The 21,617-nt window shown below is 41.6% G+C and overlaps 1 protein-coding gene across 3 annotated transcripts in view; it reads left to right on the plus strand.

Annotated features, from left to right (window-relative positions):
* Positions 1–18,685: 18,685 nt before the first annotated feature.
* Positions 18,686–21,617, plus strand: part of CDH8 (cadherin 8) — a 367,319-nt gene continuing 364,387 nt past the window's right edge. For all 3 annotated transcript variants that reach the window (XM_061173973.1, XM_061173974.1, XM_061173972.1), the window contains exon 1: positions 18,686–19,036. In XM_061173973.1, the coding sequence (XP_061029956.1) occupies positions 18,785–19,036 (252 nt within the window). In that variant the 5' untranslated portion in view covers positions 18,686–18,784. The remainder of the gene's footprint in view (positions 19,037–21,617) is intronic.

Here is a 21,617-nt window from a genome sequence, read left to right on the forward strand (position 1 = left end):
GGCAAGCTCAAGATTAGTAATTACAGTCAATATTAAGAGAGCCAGGTCTAATTTCAGGGACAGCTAAAAGCAGCTGCCAAGAAATGTAGAGCATCACAACTCTAAACAGAGAGTCCAGTGATGATTGTACCCCAAGAATCCGTAACCAGTTCTAAAGAAGTCAGTTTAGTTTCTCAAATCCTGTGATAAACGCTGGTGAAGTAATAAGCACATGATAAATTTAGTGTGCATACACTTTTCTTTGTCTTTATTTTACTTTATTTATTTTGTTTAGGATAGTATTCAGTCTTAGAATATTACAGGACAAAAACAATAGGTAGTCCTATAATACCATACTTTACTTTTATTCTTCTCTTCTTTTTATAGATCACCTGAGAAAAGAATAGCCTAAGGCAGTGGTTCTCAAACTTTAGCAAGTCACAGAATGTCCCAGAGTATTTGTTAAAAGGCAAATTTCTGAGCCCCACCCAGATGCAGGGCAGGAAACTTTGCATTTCTAACAAGTTCCCTGAAGATGGGAGGTAGTACTTGGTCCAGAGATCACAGTTTGAGAACCACTATAATTGCTCACATTCTCTTAACTTGAGCACCATCACATCTTTTCATGATTTTGGTAAAGAAGCTGGTTTAAAACAAACCCTTAAGCTTAAAAAAAATAAAACCCACACTTTTCTAAATTTATTTAAACATTTAAATTTCAAAAAACAGCTTTCCTAATCTTTCCATTCTTATGACTTAGGCTCCAATATTGAAAGTCAAACTGAAATTTCAAAGTTTTTTTTTTTTTTTTTTTTTGCCTAATGGCACAGTTGTTACATATTTTTATATTAAATATATAAAAAGTGTGTTTCTCAGGAAATTACTGAGAATAAAATATGCACCCCTCCAAAAAAAAAAGACACGGTCGTTTTCAGATTTTTCATTGGAATTCCATAAGCTGAAATGTGAGAAAAGGTCCCTGAATTCCTAGAAAATATTACATACTTATTGGTGTTACGTTTTTGCCTTCTTCATATTCACATTCTTCAAGTTTTTATTTTAAACCTAATTTTGAAATACCCTTGGCAGGTATCACATTGTAAAATCCCTTCATTCATGGAATCCACACTCCTCAACCTTACCTTTAAGATGTATTCCGTGAGTAAATGAATTAATTAATCTAAATATTAATCTAAATTTAGAAGCAGGAACTTCCCTGGCGGTCCACCCTTAAGACTCTGCGCTTCCACTGCAGGGGACTCGGGTTCAATCCCTGGTCAGGGAATTAAGATCCCTCATGCTGCATGGTGTGGCAAAAAAAAAAAACAAAAAAAAATTAAAAGCAATCCAATAAATCTGAAAGTTCTCAGTAACCATACCATGGTAAACACATTTTTTTGTTAGTTTATTTTAGTATTTTATTGTGTACTGAAGAAGGAAAAGATGAAAAGGTTGAATTTTATCACAGGGAGTAATAGATAAGTTCCATTCTGCCATTTCCTGCCCCAACTGTAGAAGTTGGAGTCTTCCTAGCTCTCCTTCCCCCTTCCAGGGCTCTGATTCCTATAAGCCATCTGATTCCTCACCCTTCAACTAACCAGTCACTTGGTTTACTCTCTTCCTTGCTGAAAATTAGAAGAAAAGTCCCACTCCTAGTGAAAAAGGAAAGTGTCTTTTACTACATGGAGTCACTCTCCATCTCATTCTACTGCAGAGACTCCTCTGCAAAATAGTCTGCCTGTCATCAAAACGCAGGCTGGAGACATCCTGCCTCATCCCACTCTAGCATCAATCAGCCAAGGTTATTCTGAATGCAATCTTCCCTCTCACTGACCCCTAACCCTCACTCCTTCTCTGATTATACTCCTGCCCTATCAGATAACTCTTCACCCTTCCTCCCCTGAAATACTCCACAACACATGCAATTTTAGCGGCCATCCTAAAAAGCCTGTGTAACAGTCCTCTTCCTGCTGGAAGGCTATAACCCTGGAGAGGATGTTGAAAGAAAACTATCTTAAGGAGTTAGGTTCTCACCATTGTGACATTACACTGCATCCTATTAAGAGGGGGTAGAATTGTTAAAGAGGCAAATGCCTTGTCTTTCAGCATCCCTGATTATTTTAGAAATATCCTTATAGCTCTTTTTAATATTATCCTAATCCTCTTTCATACTGCTTAATGATCCAGGCCTCTCCCAAGAATTAGGAGAAAATTAGCAGGAAATTCCTACTGCAGTGCTTTGAGCAGAGATTAACAATGTAGAGAGAGAGGGCTACCTTGAATTCTAGATGGCCAAAATTCAGCTAGGACAGTGTATGTAACTGCTCAGAGAATAAATGTGGCTAAGGTGAGTCAAAACGAACTCATTCTAACCCAAGGTAACTGAAGCCGTTGGATTCTGACTCTCTTCACTTTGTCATCAAAATAGTTTTATTTTTCCTTTAGGAAAATGAGATTTGAGGATAGTGTCTAGCTCTACCACTCTAGCTTTCTTTTGAGGTGAGTTTGTTACTTGTAACAATTCCCAGGCTTCAGTAACACATAAACTTTTCTTTAGTTCTCATAGATGTAAGAAGGTACCCCAAGGAAAGGTTTGGAGCATTTGTTCAAAGTGAAAATGAATGTCTGAAAATTAAGCACAGCCCAAGATGTGATCTGTTTCTCTTGGTTCACTTGGGACTGCCTGGTCCAGCGGCAGTTACAATTTGATGGAGGCGTGACTGCTGTTCCCTTTTCCAAGACAGAATTAGCCAATTCCTGAATACCCTGTAAGCAGACACAATCTGAGCTGAGAACAGTTACTTAGTGACTGCCTTGTGGGAAAATACCTCCTGGTTCTCTTCACCCTCTCTCTCTGAAATAATTCACTAAGTTTCTTGCCCATATCAGCTAGAATGTGAAACTGACACATATTAGACCTGTAGTCAATATTGTTTTCAGTATTTCACCAATGGATGGTAGATGCAGCAGACACAAAATAGTCAACTTTGCATAAATATTATAAGCATATTGTGTCTGTTTTCTCATTCTCTTCACTCTGTCTCATTAATTTGAGTCCGACAGTACAAGCTTTACGGACCTTGTGTCTGGTTCTCCATACCCTTTCTTTTTCTGTTCCGGCTCTGTCCCCAGGTAGTAAAACCCTTCCTCAGAGTTCAGCTTTAGTGCACAGAGAATGGACTAAGTGTCCTGTGGCGGGAAGTTAAACAAACAAACAAGCAAACAAAAGATTGGCTCATCGTATTTTTCACGAATTTTATTAAAAGATGATCATAGTGGCCGCATATTTCTACGTGTTTGCCCCATTGATGAGAAGAAAAGACATCTGGACCTCCTGATTCATGATTCCTCTTCTTGCACTGTCTCTACCCCAGGGTGGCCAATTCTCAAGGTTTGAGTGGAGTCTATTAAAGGACTTGAAAGGGCATCTCGTGGTGGAGGCAGAGGAGCTGCAAGCATGGTGCCGGAGAGGAGATTTGGAGGCAAGGGCACATTGAGAAGACCTAGTGGTCCCTCCCTTTATTTCCCAAGCAAGTTCTGCTTTTTTCACACGGACTTACTACGCATCCCTCGTGGCTGCCTGTCTGCGCTCCCTCATCCCATCGCCCTAAAGCTGTAGAAGCCTGGGGATATAAGGAATGCGCACCACCCACAGGACCACGACGCACGGCCTCTAAATCACAGCGTCTGAGTAGCAGGCAGCGGCCTTACAAACACTCCACTCGGTCCCCTCGTGGTTCTTGGCATAACGAGAAGGTAAGCTGCCCACGCGCACCCCTTTGCCCTGTCGCGTCCTCTTCCTCCCAAGAAAAACAGCCGTGTATCACTGGGATTCTTTTCAAGATCTCGCTAGCCTCAGAGCTCAGGGAAGACTCAGAGAGAAAGCTCGCGGGTACCTCCTCCGCATCCTTTTATCGTCTGCCAGCCCTCTTATCCTGGAGCCTGGCCCTCCGCGGGCTGCTCGCACGACACGGAAGGGCGCATCTTCCCGGAGTGGCTCCGGGGCGGAGACGCGCAGGGCGTGCTCGAGAGCGAGGAGCGAAAAGTTGTGCGCCCACTTGGTAGCGGGGGAGAACGAAGGAGCGAGCGCGCCAGAGCGCCGGGGTGGGGTGGGGTGGGGTGGGGTGGGGTGGGGGGGGCGGGATGCCGGACGGGGGCGGGGAGGGGGCCCGCTTACATGAATTTCCAAGTGGTAGACCTGCCTCTTCGCTCTGCCCAATGAGATCCGTCAGGGGAGGCACCAGACTCACTTTTCCACATCACTTCACAGTTACATTTGGCAGGCAGGCGGGCTCGCACGCCGGAGCGCTCAGCCCAGAATTCGTGAATCTATTTGGAATCTCCCTGCTTCTTCGAAGCTCATCCCTGTCGCCGGTTTGTGCACGGACAGTAGCGTCCACCCAGCGAAGCCGCACTTTGGGCTGCGGACACTCAGGGCCCGGCGCGCTCGTCCGGCGTCTCCGCACCAAGCCCCGAAGCTCCGAGAGGCATGAACGCGATCCGGAGGCGCCTGTCCAGCGCGCGGGGACCGCTCGGTGTTCACCGCCCTCGGGAGCCGACCTCGAGCCCCTCCAGCCATTTGTGAACCAAGAGGCTTGAAATTCGCCGGTGCGGAGCCCCGCAAGAGTAAGTGGTCCCCCTACGCCCCCTCGTTTTAATCCACGCCCCGAGGACCCAGAGGGACCTTTTCTTTTAGGAATCCCCATGCCCCTTCCGACACCTTGCGCGCCTCCTTTCTCTAGGTTGGTGGATGCGGGTTCGCCACCCGGGTGCGGGGCTGAGCTGTGTCTTCTTTCCTGCTATGAACAGATGATGGGATCACCTCAGGGTTTTGCCAGACGATTTTTTGCATCCTGCTCTGACAGTAGATTCTGGGGAGTAGTAGCAAGCGGGCTGTGCCCCTCCAGTTTTCCTGCCGGGCTCCCTCGCTGTCGCCTGGCGATTTCGCCGCCTCGCGACACAGGCAGGCGCTGCTGCAGCCGGGCGCCTTCACTGTGGGGTCCGTGCGGTGAATGGGAAGCACCCGCCGCCGGATGAGAGGCAGGTGCGAGCCCGAGCAGAAAGGAGGGGAAGGGGATCGGGGGTGCCCTCTGGCTGATTTGCTGCACCGCCCCACCCCCGAGGAGAGGGAGGGCGACCCCCGCGGTCGTGCGGGCCACGACTCAGCTGCGAGAGCCCCAGCGCGAGGCTTTCCCACAAGTGGCTCCTCCAGCCCGGGAGCGCGGTGCCCGCTGCAAACTTGCCGGGCTCCCCAGCCGCCCCGCGGCTCTGCGGACGCGGAGATGCTGCCCCGCATCCAGGCAGGACCCCCAAGCAGTGTGCTCCCCGAGCCCGCGAGACTGCGCTCACAGAGGCCTCCTGAGCTGAGCCAGGGACTCCCTCAGACTCCCTCTCCCAGCGCCGGCAGAGCCCCGAGGGCGCTTTCTGACATCTCGCTCCTCCCCGTCCGCGAACCCTTGCGGGGCGAGCCGCGCCCCTCGCGGGACCCGAGGCAAACCGGGCTCTTGCCTGGGTTCTGCCGGCGCGTAACAGGTTCATAAGGGACTTGCTCCCGTTCTCTCAGGCTCCAGTCAAGCCAGGGAGCCGGTGAAAACCTGCCTCCGCCAACGATGATGCCAACAGGTATCCATAATTTCCTGCGTCTTTTCCCTCCCCAAGACCAAAGCCTTCCCCATCCAATCTGGCAGAAATCTCAAAGTTTCGTTATCGTGGACCCTTCCGCGCAGGCATAGAGCCGGCTGCACGTCCAGGACTAGCCGTTTGCCTTCCCGTGGCGAAATGGCAGCTGTTTGCTTGGGTTGCTAAATGTAAGATATCAAACAACATTAATTGTTTATTGTTGCAAACGCACATTAGTCGGTGATGGAAAATCAGGCTGGCAGCTGCTCACTTCAGCTCCAATTAAAGGATAGAGCTTATACTCAAGCAAGGGAGAAACGGTCTTTTCAACTTTACTACCCTTTCCTGAAGATTCCACAAGAGTTTCCTCTTTAAGAGGCATGATCCGACCATCCCTTCGCGCGCCAGAGCTGCTAATCAGATCAGCCGGCTCCTTTCTGTCACCGGCTTCACAGTATTTGTGTGCCGGGAATGGGAACGGGGACGCTGGAGAAGGCATAGGAGCACTGCCCTCTCGAATCGGTACCACAGCGAAGCAGATCGGAGGGATTGGGGACGGTTGGGGCCCTTAGAAAGCGCCTACCCTCTTTACAGCAATCCTGACAGCCATCTCAATGGTTAACAACCCTCCCTTGGCTGTCACCTCTGGCTTCATTATGGGAGCTTTTCAACTGGAAAACTGTGTGTGGGAAAGAGATATTTATGTAAGATTCGAGAGTGGGATTTTCCATCCATTCAACCTGGCCGCTGTACCTCACTGCATGCAAAATGAGCCCTGTCGTTCATGGCAAACACAACTGAATTTTCTGCCTGGCTTTTGCTTTTCATCAGCTGTGTCCAGTTTTGCAGGGGTTTTATCTAGTGTGTGCATGTGTATGTGTGTAAGAGAGAAAGAGAGAGAGATTCTTTTACTGACAGGTCTGATACCTTTAGAGGATGTTCTCTGAGGGTTACATTTTTTTTTTACTCCCTCAAAGGGAGTTCTCCATAATCATCATGTCCCGACATGTTTTTCCACTTCCCTGAGCTCTGTGGCTGAAAGAAATTCTAGGGCTATCCCTCTTATTAAATAGTAATACTAATAATAATATTCTGTAATTCTGCTTTAGCAGATTTGAAGCTCCCCATCACATAGTCATTTCATGCTGGAGCAGTTGCAGGATTTTAAATCACCTTTGATATATTTTTTTTCCTGGACTCTGAAGAGGGCTTGGAGTTGAGAAAATCTGTTCTGAAAACAGAGAAGAGCCTTCCCAGCAACTCAGGGGATTGCTTCATTCAGGGCTGTTCAGCAGCAGTTCATCTTCCTCATTCTGTTCCCCAGCCACCCAAATGGGCGTTAAGGGATCCTGTGACCATCACAAATAAGCCAGATATTTCAGAGACACTGAAATTTGTGCTGCAATGTTGTCATGCAAACTTTTTAATCATTCTCCCCTTCAACCTAGATCTTATATTTCCAGTTATTATTACTATTTAAAAATCAGTTCTTCTGCTTTATAATCTATATCTCTTAAAACTCTCAAGACCCCAAATGGGTAGATCTCTCTACCCGAGACTCTTAATATATTTTGGCTGCATTTTTGGTGTCCAGGATACATTTCTTGAGCTCTTGAAGGTGTTATGAATTTAGCTGAAGAACAATTTTATAGCACCCCTGACTGGAATAGCAGCTCCATTTGCCTGCTCTACACGTATCAACTCGAAAGGGAAGGAAGTCTTTAACCTGAAAACTAACTTTATTTGGGCATCATGCAGAACTCTGGTCAAGACAGTATTCATCTAAAGCAGCCCCTTAGTTTAGCACCGATCACAGTTTAAGTAGCCAATGGCAGTATGCTCTAAGTAAAAAACAAATGAATAAAAAAACAACTAAACAACCTGTAAAACATGCTCCCCAGAATGTAATAGACCACTTGAGAAGGCATTTTGTAAACACTGTTACATAAATATACTCATGGTGCAACATTTCCTTGTAAACTCTGTATAGATTTAAAGTCTGATGCTCCTGGTTAGCAGGGAGCACCTGATTGTTGGAACAAAACCAGAAAACTCCAAAGAAGGAGGGTATAGTGATTCTACTCAAGAAATTGTACCTCAGGGCTTTCCTTTCCAGGTTCCTTTCACTGTTTATTGGCGAGGAAAATGGAACAAGCACATACAGAAAAGTGAGAATCCACACTTCATCAACTGTTCAGAAGTAACCTTATCATTAGAAGTAAACTAATGCTTTAAAGAAAAAAATAATAACCTTCGTTATTTTTCTACTCAAGGTGGCACACCTTATGACTTAATCAACATTCCAATCTGAGCAAATTTTCCACGCACAACCAAAAGCTTTTCATGGGTAAAATGACATTCAGTTTGTATTGCCAACCATTCTTTCTTGCCCCATCAGCAAAGTTTTGTATTTGACAAATCAAGGAACAAACATAATCAGAATAGCCTTTAAATTATAGATGCAATCTAAGGTCCCAAGACTTTCTTTTGAAAATATTTTGCTCAACGGTGCTGTTGATAATTTTGTATTTCTTACAATGTGATTCAGAGAAGCAGGAAAAAATGCAGTTTTCTCTTTGTTTTCAGCACTGTTGGCATTCACAGCTGAAATGGACTAACTTTGCTTTCTAGTTTAGGAAAAGGCTTCTAACTTTGGTGTATTGTACACCACCTACAGAGTGTAGAATTAAACCAAAACTGATTCCTTTGCTCTATATTATGTGTTGTACACACACATGCTTGCACACACACACGCACACACACCTCTTACTTCTAGAAAACCTGAAAACGTCCCTAGATAACTAACTCATTTATTGGTTCAAGTAGGAGATTTGTATCATATTCCCTTTGCCATTTCATCAGCTCTAGATTATTTGATTTGCCCTCCTGGCTTCTTGGATTTGTATATTGACTAGTCTTTTAAAGCAAATACATCTGTTTGTGGTGTGGGAAAATTTTTTCCAGAATCTCATAAATGTATATTTGTGAAGTAGAATAATATTTTGATGGTTCAAGGCCATCAGCTGATGTCGTGGGGCTTAATTAACCAAAGAGCTATTAGTCTGCTCTCATTTCATTCCCATAGAAAGTTGTTGATGATGTGATGTGTGCAATATATCTCTGCTGAACTGTTGGTTCTTGCCCCTGGAACCTGGCTTCAGATGTAACCAGGAGGAGAAAATTAGTTGAACCTGGCAACTTCAGAAGGTCAGAAAATAAATAAGTTCGAGGGATGCCATTTAGCTGCTTCTCCCACATGTTGCTGTGAACGAAATCTCCATCACCTCTTCATGGCAAAGCACCAGGGCCAACACAGTTTCCTTTTTCTATCATGTCCTAAGCTTTTATTTCCTGAGTTTAAATGTCATGTGCTATTCCCTATCACAAATATCATCCTCCTTCTTGCTTTTAGAAGTCTTGCTTTTTTGTATAGTTCTATTAGTAGGTAGAAATATATAGCTGTGATTTTCTATATCTCTTTGGACAACATCATAAAAGAATAACACTTGTATTTAGAACCTTCAAGCAGTTTCCTTCCCTACCCTCCTTGCTAAAGACTACTGCAAATGCTAGAATGATGGTTGGTTGAGGGCAAAGCATAGTTAGTGCTCAGTATACATTGATTTAATGCATTAATGACTAGCAAACACTATGCCTTTTTTTTCCTTTTCTAGTGTATTCTCAGTAAAGGGGAAGGAGGGATGCAATTATATCTAAAGTCCAATATTGTGACAATCTACCTCAATTTTCTCTACAGAAATTTCATAAATTGTCCCGTTTATTCTTAAACACAGCTTTTCCATATGATATGGACATATAAAAATGACCTAATTCAGCTTTGTAAAATTGAGAATGCTTCCAAGACTAAACTTGCATCAAGAATGCTATTAAACTCTATGTGATGCAAAGTTATATTTTATTGGGAAAAATGCTCTAATTATGGAAGTGTTGCATATATAACTCAAGTGTCTGTACCTTTCCCTTGCAGAGAATGTATAAAAAAGTACCCGAGGAAGAGCTTACTTCTTCTTTTGCTCCCTCCCTCTCTCTCTTCTTTCTCTCTTTAATATATATTGTATTTGAACAGTTCATATCAACCTCATGTGAATTGCAAGTCCGAGTGTGTTAGAAGACTCCTCTATATTGATTTTAATCATCAGGATACCTGGCCCTCACAAATACACACAGGAAAAAAAAATAGGTTCCATGATAAGGTGCTTGGGGATGTATTTACTGATATTTTAAGCAAATGGAATGTGTTCCAAAGGAATATTAAATGGAATCTTCTTAATTCTTTCTATGTATATCATTAAGTGAAAATGTTATGCTATATTCATATTCTATTAGCAGTAAGCACCATATTTTCCATGCATTGTTTCTTTCTAGATGAATTCATGCATAAAATATAATTATTTGATTCCTGATGTGACACAAGTAACATAAAATAAGTAGATGGGGGAATGATATAAATATCATAAGGGAATGTTTTTCTTTCTTATCTATGCAGCCTCATCTCCAAAATTTAATGTAAAAATTATAAGGGCACATTTCATTCTTTATTAGTCCACTGCTGTTTCAGCTTAACAAACAGAATTTAACTTTTCTGTGTCCAAGTATTCCCATCTTTAAAATGGGGATGCTCAGAAATATGAAAAAAATTAATTCATACCTATTTTGATTAGAGTAGTAAAATATACGTGTCTTTGAATTTCACTAAAATATAGTAGCTGAAGATAGTATACTTATTTTAGTATCTGTATAAGCAATTTGATTTTCAGGAACTATACATTCGGTGTGATATCTCAATATTATTTTTGTCAAATGATTGCTTGCTATCTGTCTACCCATCCATCATCTGTGTCCATATGGAGTTCATGGTAACAGTGCCAGTGGGTGGTTTTTAAGCTATAAAGTCTTTGAAACATGAAAGAATGACAGTAAGGTGCACTTGTAAGGGTGGTTACGACAGAGTATAATCTAATTGGCAGAATCTTGACTTATTAGTCTGGGATACTTGGCTGCATTTCAGTTTCAGTATTACAGACTCTGTAGCCCTGGTTATGTGATGTATCTGATTTTAACCATTTGCACATTTCTTAAGCAAGAAAGAAGCGCTTCTAATTTTTAATCGTCATCAGTAGTGCTAAAATTTCTTGAAATACATACAAAAATTTTGTTAAATATTTTTGGAAGAAGATACTACCTGAACCCAACCTCTAATTAGGGTTATCTTCTCTGAACTCCTGCCTGAGAAATGTTTAGATATCACTTTGTCCTCATCTTTGAATTAGTAGGGACTTCCCACGTAGACCGTTCTCATGAGAATGCACTAGATGATTATGACATGAAATGGAATTTTTCTTGTAGAAGAAAAGACTTTTTCAATGAGTGGTTACAATTTGATTGAAAGTGAGTAGTTCCGGTATAGATGTGTAATGCTTGCATTTTGCCCTTTCAGGAGAAATGGTGATGGACAATGCCATGTCTCCTGTGGAAAAGAGAGACATGGTTGACCCCGGGGTGGGGGTAGGTTAAAAATACCATCCTTTTGTCCTACTGTATAGCATCGGAGCTATATTCAGTATCCTGTGATAAATCATAAAGGAAAAGAATATGAAAAAGAATATATATAGGTATAACTGAATCACTTTGCTGTACAGCAGAAATTAACACATTATAAGTCAACTATACTTCAATAAAATTTTTTAAAATACTGCCCTTTAGAGGCCTCATAAAACTATTTGAAGTCATTAAGCCTATGTTAGCTGTCGGTAGGGAAAGCTATTTGTAAAATGCCGTTTTATTTATATCCCACTTGGTTCATGCCTTTTTTAAAAAAAAAAAACAAGAATTGGGAAAAGTTATTTTATTTATTACCTGTTTACATAGATCACTGGAATTTTCCCCATCGATGTAATCCAGCAAGAAATTGACATAAAATAGTTTTTAAAAAATCAGTCAAGATTCTCTGTTAAGCAGGTGAAACATTCAATAAATTGTAACTATCATAGCTACATTGACAAAGAGTTTTACAAGGCTTCTCTCATTTAATTTTTTTCACCATCCTTCAATTCAGTTTCCTCATCTGCCACAATTGAGATAAATGCGCCCGGGTCACTTATCTTAGGAACGATAGGACTGCAATTCAGAGGACTTCTGTCTGACTCCAGAGTCAATGTTGTCAACCGCTGTGTCCCCACAGTTCAGCTGTATTACAGGATTCTCAAGACTAAGATTGATTCCTAGTGGTTACTCTGATTTAAAGAGGCATTGGTTTGAAATCTTGGAATTTCAGGCGGTGAAATTCAAAGCTGTACTTGCAGGACCAGGAAAGACTGAAGAAAGAGGCAGGCCACTCCAGATTGGTAGGTGGCAGTGTCAATAAGCAAGAGAACTTACACATGAGGCTTGTCTTGGGCAACCACAAGATCTCTGCACCTGCCCACCAGAGTCTTAAAGTTTATTCATATAGAGGCATTCACGGGGTTCAGTCCCATATACCGTCCAGATGGTCTCAATAACGCATGACTCTCTCAAGGCTACATCTTTGAAGTGGCTCCTAGGGCAAGAACAGTGGGCGGGACGTGCATTCCAAGGACCGGGAGGGCTAAGGAGCCTTTGATTGCCTGGGTCCAGCGCATGGGTGAACCAGTGGTCACAACTTCTCCATGACCTCTTCCAGCGAAGGGCCAGCACAAATTGTTTTCACTCATTAGGTCTTTGACTATTAAATTTTGAGCAGGTGATTTAAAGGCAGCAAAGGATGTGGCTTTTAAATGGAGAAGGAAGGGTTTAGATTACACTTGAGAAACGACTTCCTGGCACTACTATGTCTAATCGGCAAGGGAAGTGTGGAACTTAGATTCATCTTTGTGAGGTGATTTCAAGACACTTCTGCCTGAAGAAGATCCAACAGGATAGATTCAGCGTCAGTATCTTAACTAACCTTATAATTCTAAGAAAGTTTATTAAATAAAGTTCTGAGTCTATAAACACTAGAAAAGGGAACTTGACCTTCCTGTCTTTGTTACCCCATTCTGAAATGTCTGTAGCAGGAAAGCTTCTATGTGAAGGACAAAGTTCTGACTCCATCTTGGGGAAGGATGAGGAGAGGGCATGTACCTAGCTATTTATCTATCTGTCTATCTATCTATCTATTTTTGCCATGGTAACCAGTAATTATAGAACTAGAGGAAAACTAAAGCTTCCAGTAGAAAAACAATAGCTTGTCAATAACAGCAAAGACAGGATTTGGCAGGTATTATTCTGAGTGGCAAAACAAGCAAATGATATGCTTTTGGATAGAGAGACAGCTGGGTAAGTGTATGATCTGATGCCAAAGAAAGACGTCCAGATGTGCTGTGGTTGAGGGGAGAGATAAATATGTGTGTGTGTGTGTGTGTGTGTGTATGTGTGTAAATAAGAAAAAAAAAATCAAATTCTATCCTGCCAAGGGAATTTGGTCAGGGAGTTCTGAAGGCTTTAGGAAAGGTGATTCTCTTGCATTATTTATATTTGGACACATGCAAGTATTGTTCCTCTCTAGTCCAGGGCTTGGCGTGAATTGCACTGGGCCACAGGCTGAACCACATACCCCGTGTTGCTGAAACACCACTTTGAATTCAGTGTGCATTTACCTGTTTTGAAGCAGCGTGCTAATGGCTGTAAATTCAAGGTCAGAAACATTTTTAATAGAAACTCTCTGGTCTTTTGTGTCATTTTTGCTTCCATGAAATATTGTGGCCACTAAGCCCAGTGGATAATAAAAGCGTAATTTCCTGTCAACCAAAATAATCTGCAGGATTGAATTCTAAAGTGTTGGTAAAAGCCCATTTTTATTTTAGGCTTCAGAGTGTGGCTCATCATTGGGAACTTCAATCCATGTTGTTTACCAAATCGATGTTGTAATAAATTTTTGCATAATGACTTAACATATCAGAAAATTGACTGAGTTCACCTTAAAAAAAAGTTGGGGTCAGTGGGGTCAGACCAGGCTGTAATTAAAACTATCTCTAAAACGTAAGTGTGAATGAAAAGTTGGATTGTAAGTATCTTACGTAAGACAAGACATCTTCTGGGGGAATTCTAAAGAGTTACTTATTTGTAAGAATTCCAGAGAGACTGTAAAATCTCTTCATCTCATTCTCGGGGTGTAAATCAATGCAGCAGCATTATAATCAAGTGGATTGCTTGGCCAGACGTACATACTGTGGTTAGAAAATCTAAAAATAAATTGATTTTTACAAACATCGCTCAATTTCTTCTTCCTTGCATAGAGTTAAGCAGTTTGTGTATACAGCTACTCTTACAATGTTTATTAATTCTGATAACAGTAACATAACATTCGGTTGCATCTCAAGAATTCCTATAAAGCTATTCTGTCCTCAACAAAGAGGATAAATTACCTCTGCCCGCGGCAGAGGTGCCTGCATATAAATAGTACAGTTCTAATTGTCACAGTAGAATCCCATTTCTCTCTGAGTAATAGACTTCGCTGAAGTGAAGGCCAAGTCTCAACACCCCCGATAGCATGCATGGGAACACTCCACTTATTGGAGCAGTTTTCCCAGTGTCCCATATGCAGTGGGTTAAGTATGTAAGTTATGACATCATGCAAAATCCCGTGTATTCATACACTCCAGTGCAGGGTTTCCCGAAGTCTGATATATGTGTGTACCATGCTAGTAAGTAGTTCATGGGCATGGCATTAAATGACACTAAGGAGGAAGTGACTTTCTCACCACACCTTTGAATCTTTCAAGTCTTCATAAGAAGAAGGTCAGAGTTAGGAGGTGGTTTTATTCTCTGGAACTCCAAGCTTCTCAAACCATGGTCCTCTAATCAGTAACATCTGCATCACAAATGAGATTATTAGAAATGCAGAGTTGCAAGCCCCACCCTAGATTTACTGAATCAGAATCTGCATTTTAGAAAGATTTCCAGGATTTGTATGCACGTTAAAGTTTGAGAAGCACCCACCTAGGGGTGTTCTGGAGGTGACTCTTGGCTTAACCAGAGCTGATTGTTAAATTTTCTCAAACTGCCATACCTGGTTAGTGGTCTCATTGAAAACTTGAAATTGGTCACGGTGGAAGTATTTCTATCATGGAAATCAAAAATCAGAGATTCTTTTTTCTTTTAGAGAGCCACATGCTAAATATTTAACTGCACACCCTTGCCTCTAACTGTTGCTGGTCTTCCTTTTTAACAGAGAGATGACCTCAGGCTCTGACAGTATTTAGTTAAGTGAAAATTAAACATTATTTAAAATACCAATCTCATCGTGCTTCAGTTTGTGTCTCCCATACCCTCTCCATGGGATGGCACTTATTTTTATTCCTCAAAGCTTTGGAAATCAAACATGCTCTTCTCTTCACAAAGAACTGGCAGAGAAGAGGGCACTGATTTGACTTGTACTCTGGAGACCATGATTAGGATGATTTGGTGGGTAGGGAGAAGACGCCATGGCCATGGATTGGATGATGTGACAAGAAATGATTTACAACTACCCTAGTTACTGATTGATTCACAAATCCTGGATTAGTGGTGGTTTCCTTCCTGTCCATTGATTGACTTAAATGTCCTTTTACACCTACTGCTCCCCCTGCCATTGGGTAATTCCTTCTCAACATTTAGGTGACACTTCCTGCAAGAAGCCTTCTTTAAGGCAGTGAAGATGAGTGGCATACCTGTCACTCTGTACTACCCTAACCCTTCTCAGACTAAATAAAATATTCTTAAGTATCCATTTCTTAGTCTTTACCCATTAGACTCTTAGCTTCCTGAACATAAGAACTCTGATCTGCTTGCGTTCCTAGCCTTAGTGCCTGACCCACAGTATATGCTTATCAAATATTTATGTAATAAGAGAAGGGATTGTGGTAAGAAAGAATTTTGAAGTTAGATTACCTAGATTCAAACAATGGTTTGCTCTTTACTGGAGGTGTTCTTTGGGCAAATCATTTAATTATTCTGCACCTCGGTTTTGAGCAAAACAGTACAAGGCATAGTAAGCTTTATCTAACTGTAAGATACTGTGTTAATGGATACTGTTGGGGGCTATGCATATATTCCTTTATTAATACCTTCATTCTAACTAGTGAAGCTATGCTATTGTATCAAATTGTTTCAGGTCTATCATTACTTTTTACCTGATTCTGGCGAGTTCAGGTAGGGCAGCAATTGTGTCACATTCCATCCTGAGTGGTTCGGTGGCATTCCATCTACTTGGTGGCTTCCATCAAGGAAGTGTCTGTTAGGAGTTTAAATTGGGATTAAATTTCTTTACCCCAGAATCATTAACAACAGAGCAGATGCCAGAGAATACTTGCAGAGTATTTGGCACAATTTAAAAATAACTGTCCATTCTAGCTTTTCTTAATTACTTTACCAAGATTATCTTTTTTAATCTTCAAAATAAACCAGCTAGGTAGATATAATTCTAATTGTTGTTGTTGTTAATTGGCCCCCAATTATGCAACTGGTAAAGGTAGTTCTTTGACTGGAATTCAATGCCCACTCTGGCTGGTGTTAGAGAAAACTCTCATAACCATCTCACGGTTCTGCCTCTATAGCACTCAGGCCATTCGACGATGGTCTGCATGGCTTCTGAACATTCAGATATGGCCCAGCATGGAGCAGGGTATGTTTGGAGAGAATACGGCTCTTTTCCCTGAGAAGTGTTCAGGCAGAGCCTCTATGAATAGAATGACTATCACCTTCTATCCAGTATGGTCCCGCCCTTCTCTCACCAGCATCACCCTCATCCTCCCACATCCCACCTTCAGGAAGGTTTTTGACTAACTTTGTGTGACTCTCGTACCTTGACTACCCTTCCTGAGGAGGTCACACAGCTTAACTCTTTGCTCCTTCATTTGACTTTTTTAACCAAAGGGTTGGTGTCAGGACCATCCTCCCAGTCTGGCTCAGGAAAACCACAAGCACCGCAGCTTACTGAGTGCTTCCCATGTTCTGGCTGCTTCACATGAGTCTTGTTTGTGAATCACCCTACTGCCTGGAAAGTAGGAATTATTATTATTGCCATTTTGCAGAAGAGAAATGCAAATTCTCAGAGAACTTAAGTAGTTCGTGCATTATTACAGAGACAGCATGTGGGGTGAGCTGGGATTCAAGCCCAGGCTTTTCTGCCTGTAAAACAGAGAGTCTGCCAAATAACGTGACAGTCCTGTATCACCGTCCCTGCTCCATGTCTAGGAGAGCATGGCATGTGATGGTCGTGCTGTACATGCTGTTTAAGTATTTAACTATTAACGCTGTTTAAGTGGATTGGCAATTCAGAACGATATTAATATTTCGCGATTTCTTATCAAGATCTTTCGACTTTTGTTTTCAATTTGAAGCCTACAAAGTTCTGCCCTCACACTGGGATGAGAGAAGGCCTTACTGTGAAATCTGCTTTTTATTTACCTGCGTGTACTGCAATTCTAGGGAAAGTTGGGACGTTGTTCCGGACTCTGTTTGCTCTGAGTTGGTTCCCTATGGAAAGCTTTTCTTCCCTTTAGTTTCCAGAACAACTGCTGCTTGCAGTGACTCCCCTATGCACTTATCAGGGTGGGGCCTCTTTTGAGGTACAGAGAGAGTCGCAGTGATTGAGCTGAGCCCAGGCAAAGAGTGACAAGCAGGGCGATTCCACTGACCATCTTGTTAGATCAGATCCTTCCTGTCTTTACAGCAGAATCTGGGTCTGCCCTTTTCAGCTAGCTTCACTAAGACCACTCACTAGCCCAGCCAATGTAATGACGTTCTTCCTTTCCCATTCTGAGCCAGAATGGAACCAGGGACCTAGAGGGGGAAAGGTTCCCTACCCCATTATGAATTTCCTGAGCCAAACTGTTCCCCGTAGTGTCCTGAGGAATTATTTTCCCATTTAATCTAATTCAGCAAGGCTTCTCTCTGGGATATGCAGTGAACATTATTTCTTTAAAAATAATTTTTTTGAGAGGGAAGAAACACGTTTTGCCATGCTGAAGGTAAGCAAAAAAATGTATTTGACACCTCAGGTAATGGGGATTTTTTTTTGTTGTCCATCCCTTTCTGAGTCTCTTCAATTGAAAATTGTATTTTTACCATATTTCATTCCCAAAGGAGCTTTTCATAATTTAAATCTCCTGTTCAACTGTGCAGTTGGAATGAGAGCCTTGACACTGTCCTGATTATAACATACATGCTGGACATTACAGAATTTCTCTCCGGGAGCATTCTAATTTTATTCACTCTTTATTAGCATCCTGGCAGAGAGTTGCATTCTGCACCCTGAACTGGACAATCCCTTCTGATGGGTTGCGGCAGCTAAGACTGAAAATTGGGGTTATTTCCCTTCCTGTTCTCATTTGTAATTTTTTAAAAAAATTTACCCATTAAAGGCTAGTTTATTCACATAGTTCAGCCTAAAGTGAACTAGAACTTATTTTTAAACTGGGGGGGGTGGAGAGGGGGCAGGGGAAGAGAAGGAAGGAAGGAAGGAAAGAAGGAAGGGAGAGAGGGAGGGAGGAAGGAAGAAAGAGGGAAGAAATGAAGGAAGCGGGAAGGAAGGAAGGAGGAAGGAGGCTTGCAATCTCTGCAAGAGTACAGGAAAGTATTGGCAACACCCAAACTTGCATTACAACCAAAATGACTATAAGAAAAGAGAGAGTGGGAGTAATGGAGAGAGAAAAGGAAGCGAGGCAAGAAAGAAGAAAGGAAGGAAGAAAAGGAGGGAGGAAGGAAAGAAGCAAGGAGGGAAAAGAGAACTTGAAGTGGTTTTTGATAAGTAACGTAGATACAAAAATTAATACGAAAATTTAAATAAAGCTCACAATATAAAAAGAACTGTTAGCTTACTTGTTCTAATTCCTCAGGTCCACTTTCTTGACTCAAGGGTTTGGGAAATGCCTACTCTTGTTCATGTACATGCTTTTGAAAACCAGTGATTTTGTTTTAAAACCTGTTGCAGTGGACCTTTATCTTTCTTCCTCCTTGTTTTTGCAGGAAATTTCAATGAGAAGGAAAGCCAATGGATCGTGGTCTTAGAAAAGCTGCTTAGATGATGTCTGTTTCCTGTGCTGTAAACACGTGGCAGAGCTGTGAGTAAATGCTCGGCACTGCATGATGAATTGGATGGCTGCAGACCAGAGGCAAACAAAATAATTGTCTCATTTTCGTGGTGATTTGCTTAACTGGGGGGACCATGCCAGAACGGCTAGCGGAAATGCTGTTGGATCTCTGGACTCCATTAATAATATTATGGATTACTCTTCCCCCTTGCATTTACACGGCTCCGATGAATCAGTCTCCAGTTTTAATGAGTGGATCCCCTTTGGAACTAAACAGGCTGAGTGAAGAACAGCGGATTTTGAACCGTTCCAAGAGAGGCTGGGTTTGGAATCAAATGTTCGTCCTGGAAGAGTTTTCTGGACCTGAACCGATCCTTGTTGGCCGGGTAAGCTTCGTTTTTAAGGTCCCAATTTCGGGATCTGTTCCTGATCCCTAGACCTTTAACATTAGGCTTGTCACAGTTGTTGCCACACTTAGCTGTAAGTACTTTAGGCCAGATGGTTAGTTAGTTTACCTCTTGGTTTCTTTAGGAATATGAATAATCCCATGGTAACAGATTTAAATGTAAACTAACTGCTCTTCTCTGGAAAGCTCTTCCTCCCCATCTCTCCCACCCTCCCCATCTATTATATCATAGCTTTAATAACACTTGTGTAATGCATACACAAATAAGCTTTTTCGTTCTCATTTCACACAAGAAATCTGCATGCCAAACCTTTCCTGTAACTTATAGCGCTTGGAAGAGGTATGCATTTTTGCTCAGTTTGAATTTCTACCACCTGGATTCCTAAGATGTTATTTTGTTCCATTTTAGTTTGAGGCCATGTATCTCCAATTGCAGGTAGATTTTTCTCCTTTTTATGTTTCTTTTTGTTGTTGGTTGGTTGGTTCAGTTATTAACCTAGGATGGGGAAAGGGAATTCTCGGAGTGGGTGCTTAGCAGTGCTTTGTACTTACTGTAACTCAGTAAATTTTGCAATAGGAAACGGTTGCATTCATTGTCAGATGGAATCAAATGTATAGAATCAAAATTTTATCTTAGTGGTGTGCGTGTGTGGTGTATGTGTGTGCGCGTGCGTGCACATGCATATATGTGTTAGACTGGATTTACATTTGTTTTGTTGCTGTTGGCAGGTTAGACAAATGTTCCTTGGGTGGATAAGGGCTGCCTGCTTTTCAGAGTTTCACTGTGGGTTATTGAAGACTATATATGTTTATTCCTCAGAATCGCTCATAAGCTTCTGTTAATTTTAACACTCACCATCATCATAGGTAGAATTCCAATTACGAGCCTGCCAAGGACTGATTTTCCTGATAAGTCAGATTCAGAAGTGAATCATGCCAATATTATGCATTTCCCAAATGCAGTGATTTAAAAAAAGAATTAAATATTGATCTTCAAGACTTGAGTTAACACTTTGTGTCTCGCTAGGATTTTCTGATTCCATTCCTGCTTCTACCTCATTGTCCTGCAACGCAGATTGAGCCTCCCCAAGGATTATGCTTTTTCATTTCATGTAGTTCTACTTGGACAAGGGAAATCTGGATGAGGTGGTGTCATGAATCATTCAAAGAATATTTATTGAGCCAAATACCTTTTTAGGCATATGGGGGTATATCAATGAACAAAACAATGATCCCTGCCTTCAGGCAATTCACATTCTGGTCAATACTGTTTTGTATTGAGCACTATCATAACAGCACTCTGTAGGCACAGTCCTGTTTGATTTTAGCAACAGCTCCCTCTGCCTCGCTCTTTATATGTATATGTATATGTGTATATGTGTGCATATGTACATATATACAGACGATACGTGTATAAAACAGGTCTACATTCCTTTCTTTGTAAGTCCAAAATACAAAAAAATATCTTTTTATATGCTTGATACACACTCAGGTAGCAGAACTGACTGGAGGCTATAGTCGTAGTGCGTCCCATTACTGTGACTGTTCATATATTTCCCAGCAGAAATGTTAATGTGTTTGATTACAGGGTGCTGCCCCAGACTCTGCTGAAGGTTTTGTTTACTATACAGTTTATCTACCTTAATACATTTCTAAATGTGAAAACTTCTCGGTTCCAAAACATCTGACCCAGCGTGTTTTGAATAGGGGCTTCTTGACCACATTATCTTTTGTTGTTGTTGTTAAGTGCAAAAATTGAGACTTAGGTGGATTAATAAAGTAAACCAAGATCGTAGAGCTAGTAAATGATCTGAATCTGAATCAGGTTGGGGATTCCCAAGGCCATAATTTTATCCACTGTATCCTATTACATCTTAGTGACTAGTTACCATGTATTTAAACTATAATTTGCACTTAAGAATCATTGAGTATAAAATGCAGAGTTCTTAAATTCCTACGTTCTGAATATTCAAAACTTCTTTAGCCAGCCCTAAGGCAAGGCGTTTTCATACCATATGAAATTCTGGGTATACGGCACATGCACACATATATAATTGATGGATATTTTCTCCCTGTTTCTATTAGTGAACTCTGTGGAGGTCTATCACACTGATGGTATCTTGTGTAATATAAACAAACTTGCTATCCCCAGAAGAACTTTCCATTTTTATCTGAATATAAAAAGTAATTAAATTGGGGTTTGTTTTAGACTCAGGCTCTAATGACTAATTTTACCTCCATTCTTTAAATGTAGCAACAGAGAGAGAGGCAAACAAGGTGGCATTTACTATCCTTTTTTGACTTACTAATACTTGAGAAATCAATGCTTCTTTGAACGACAGAAATGTTGCTGGTGAGCCCTAGGATTTTGAAACGGCCAAAGTGGTTCTGATCCTTGATGGCTGCTCTTCACATGGCCAATCCCCAAACGACTGTTAAATCTGAGTTAAACTTACTTCTGCAGAACTTTTTCTGCAAACATTTCCAATCATATATATTTCCCCTTAAAGAAAATTGCTCCTGAATTATTACAGCTTGGCCTTTGAGGATCTTGGGTTGTA

The sequence above is a fragment of the Eubalaena glacialis genome, chromosome 18 (genome assembly GCF_028564815.1).
Source record: "Eubalaena glacialis isolate mEubGla1 chromosome 18, mEubGla1.1.hap2.+ XY, whole genome shotgun sequence".
Taxonomy (NCBI): Eukaryota; Metazoa; Chordata; class Mammalia; order Artiodactyla; family Balaenidae; genus Eubalaena; species Eubalaena glacialis.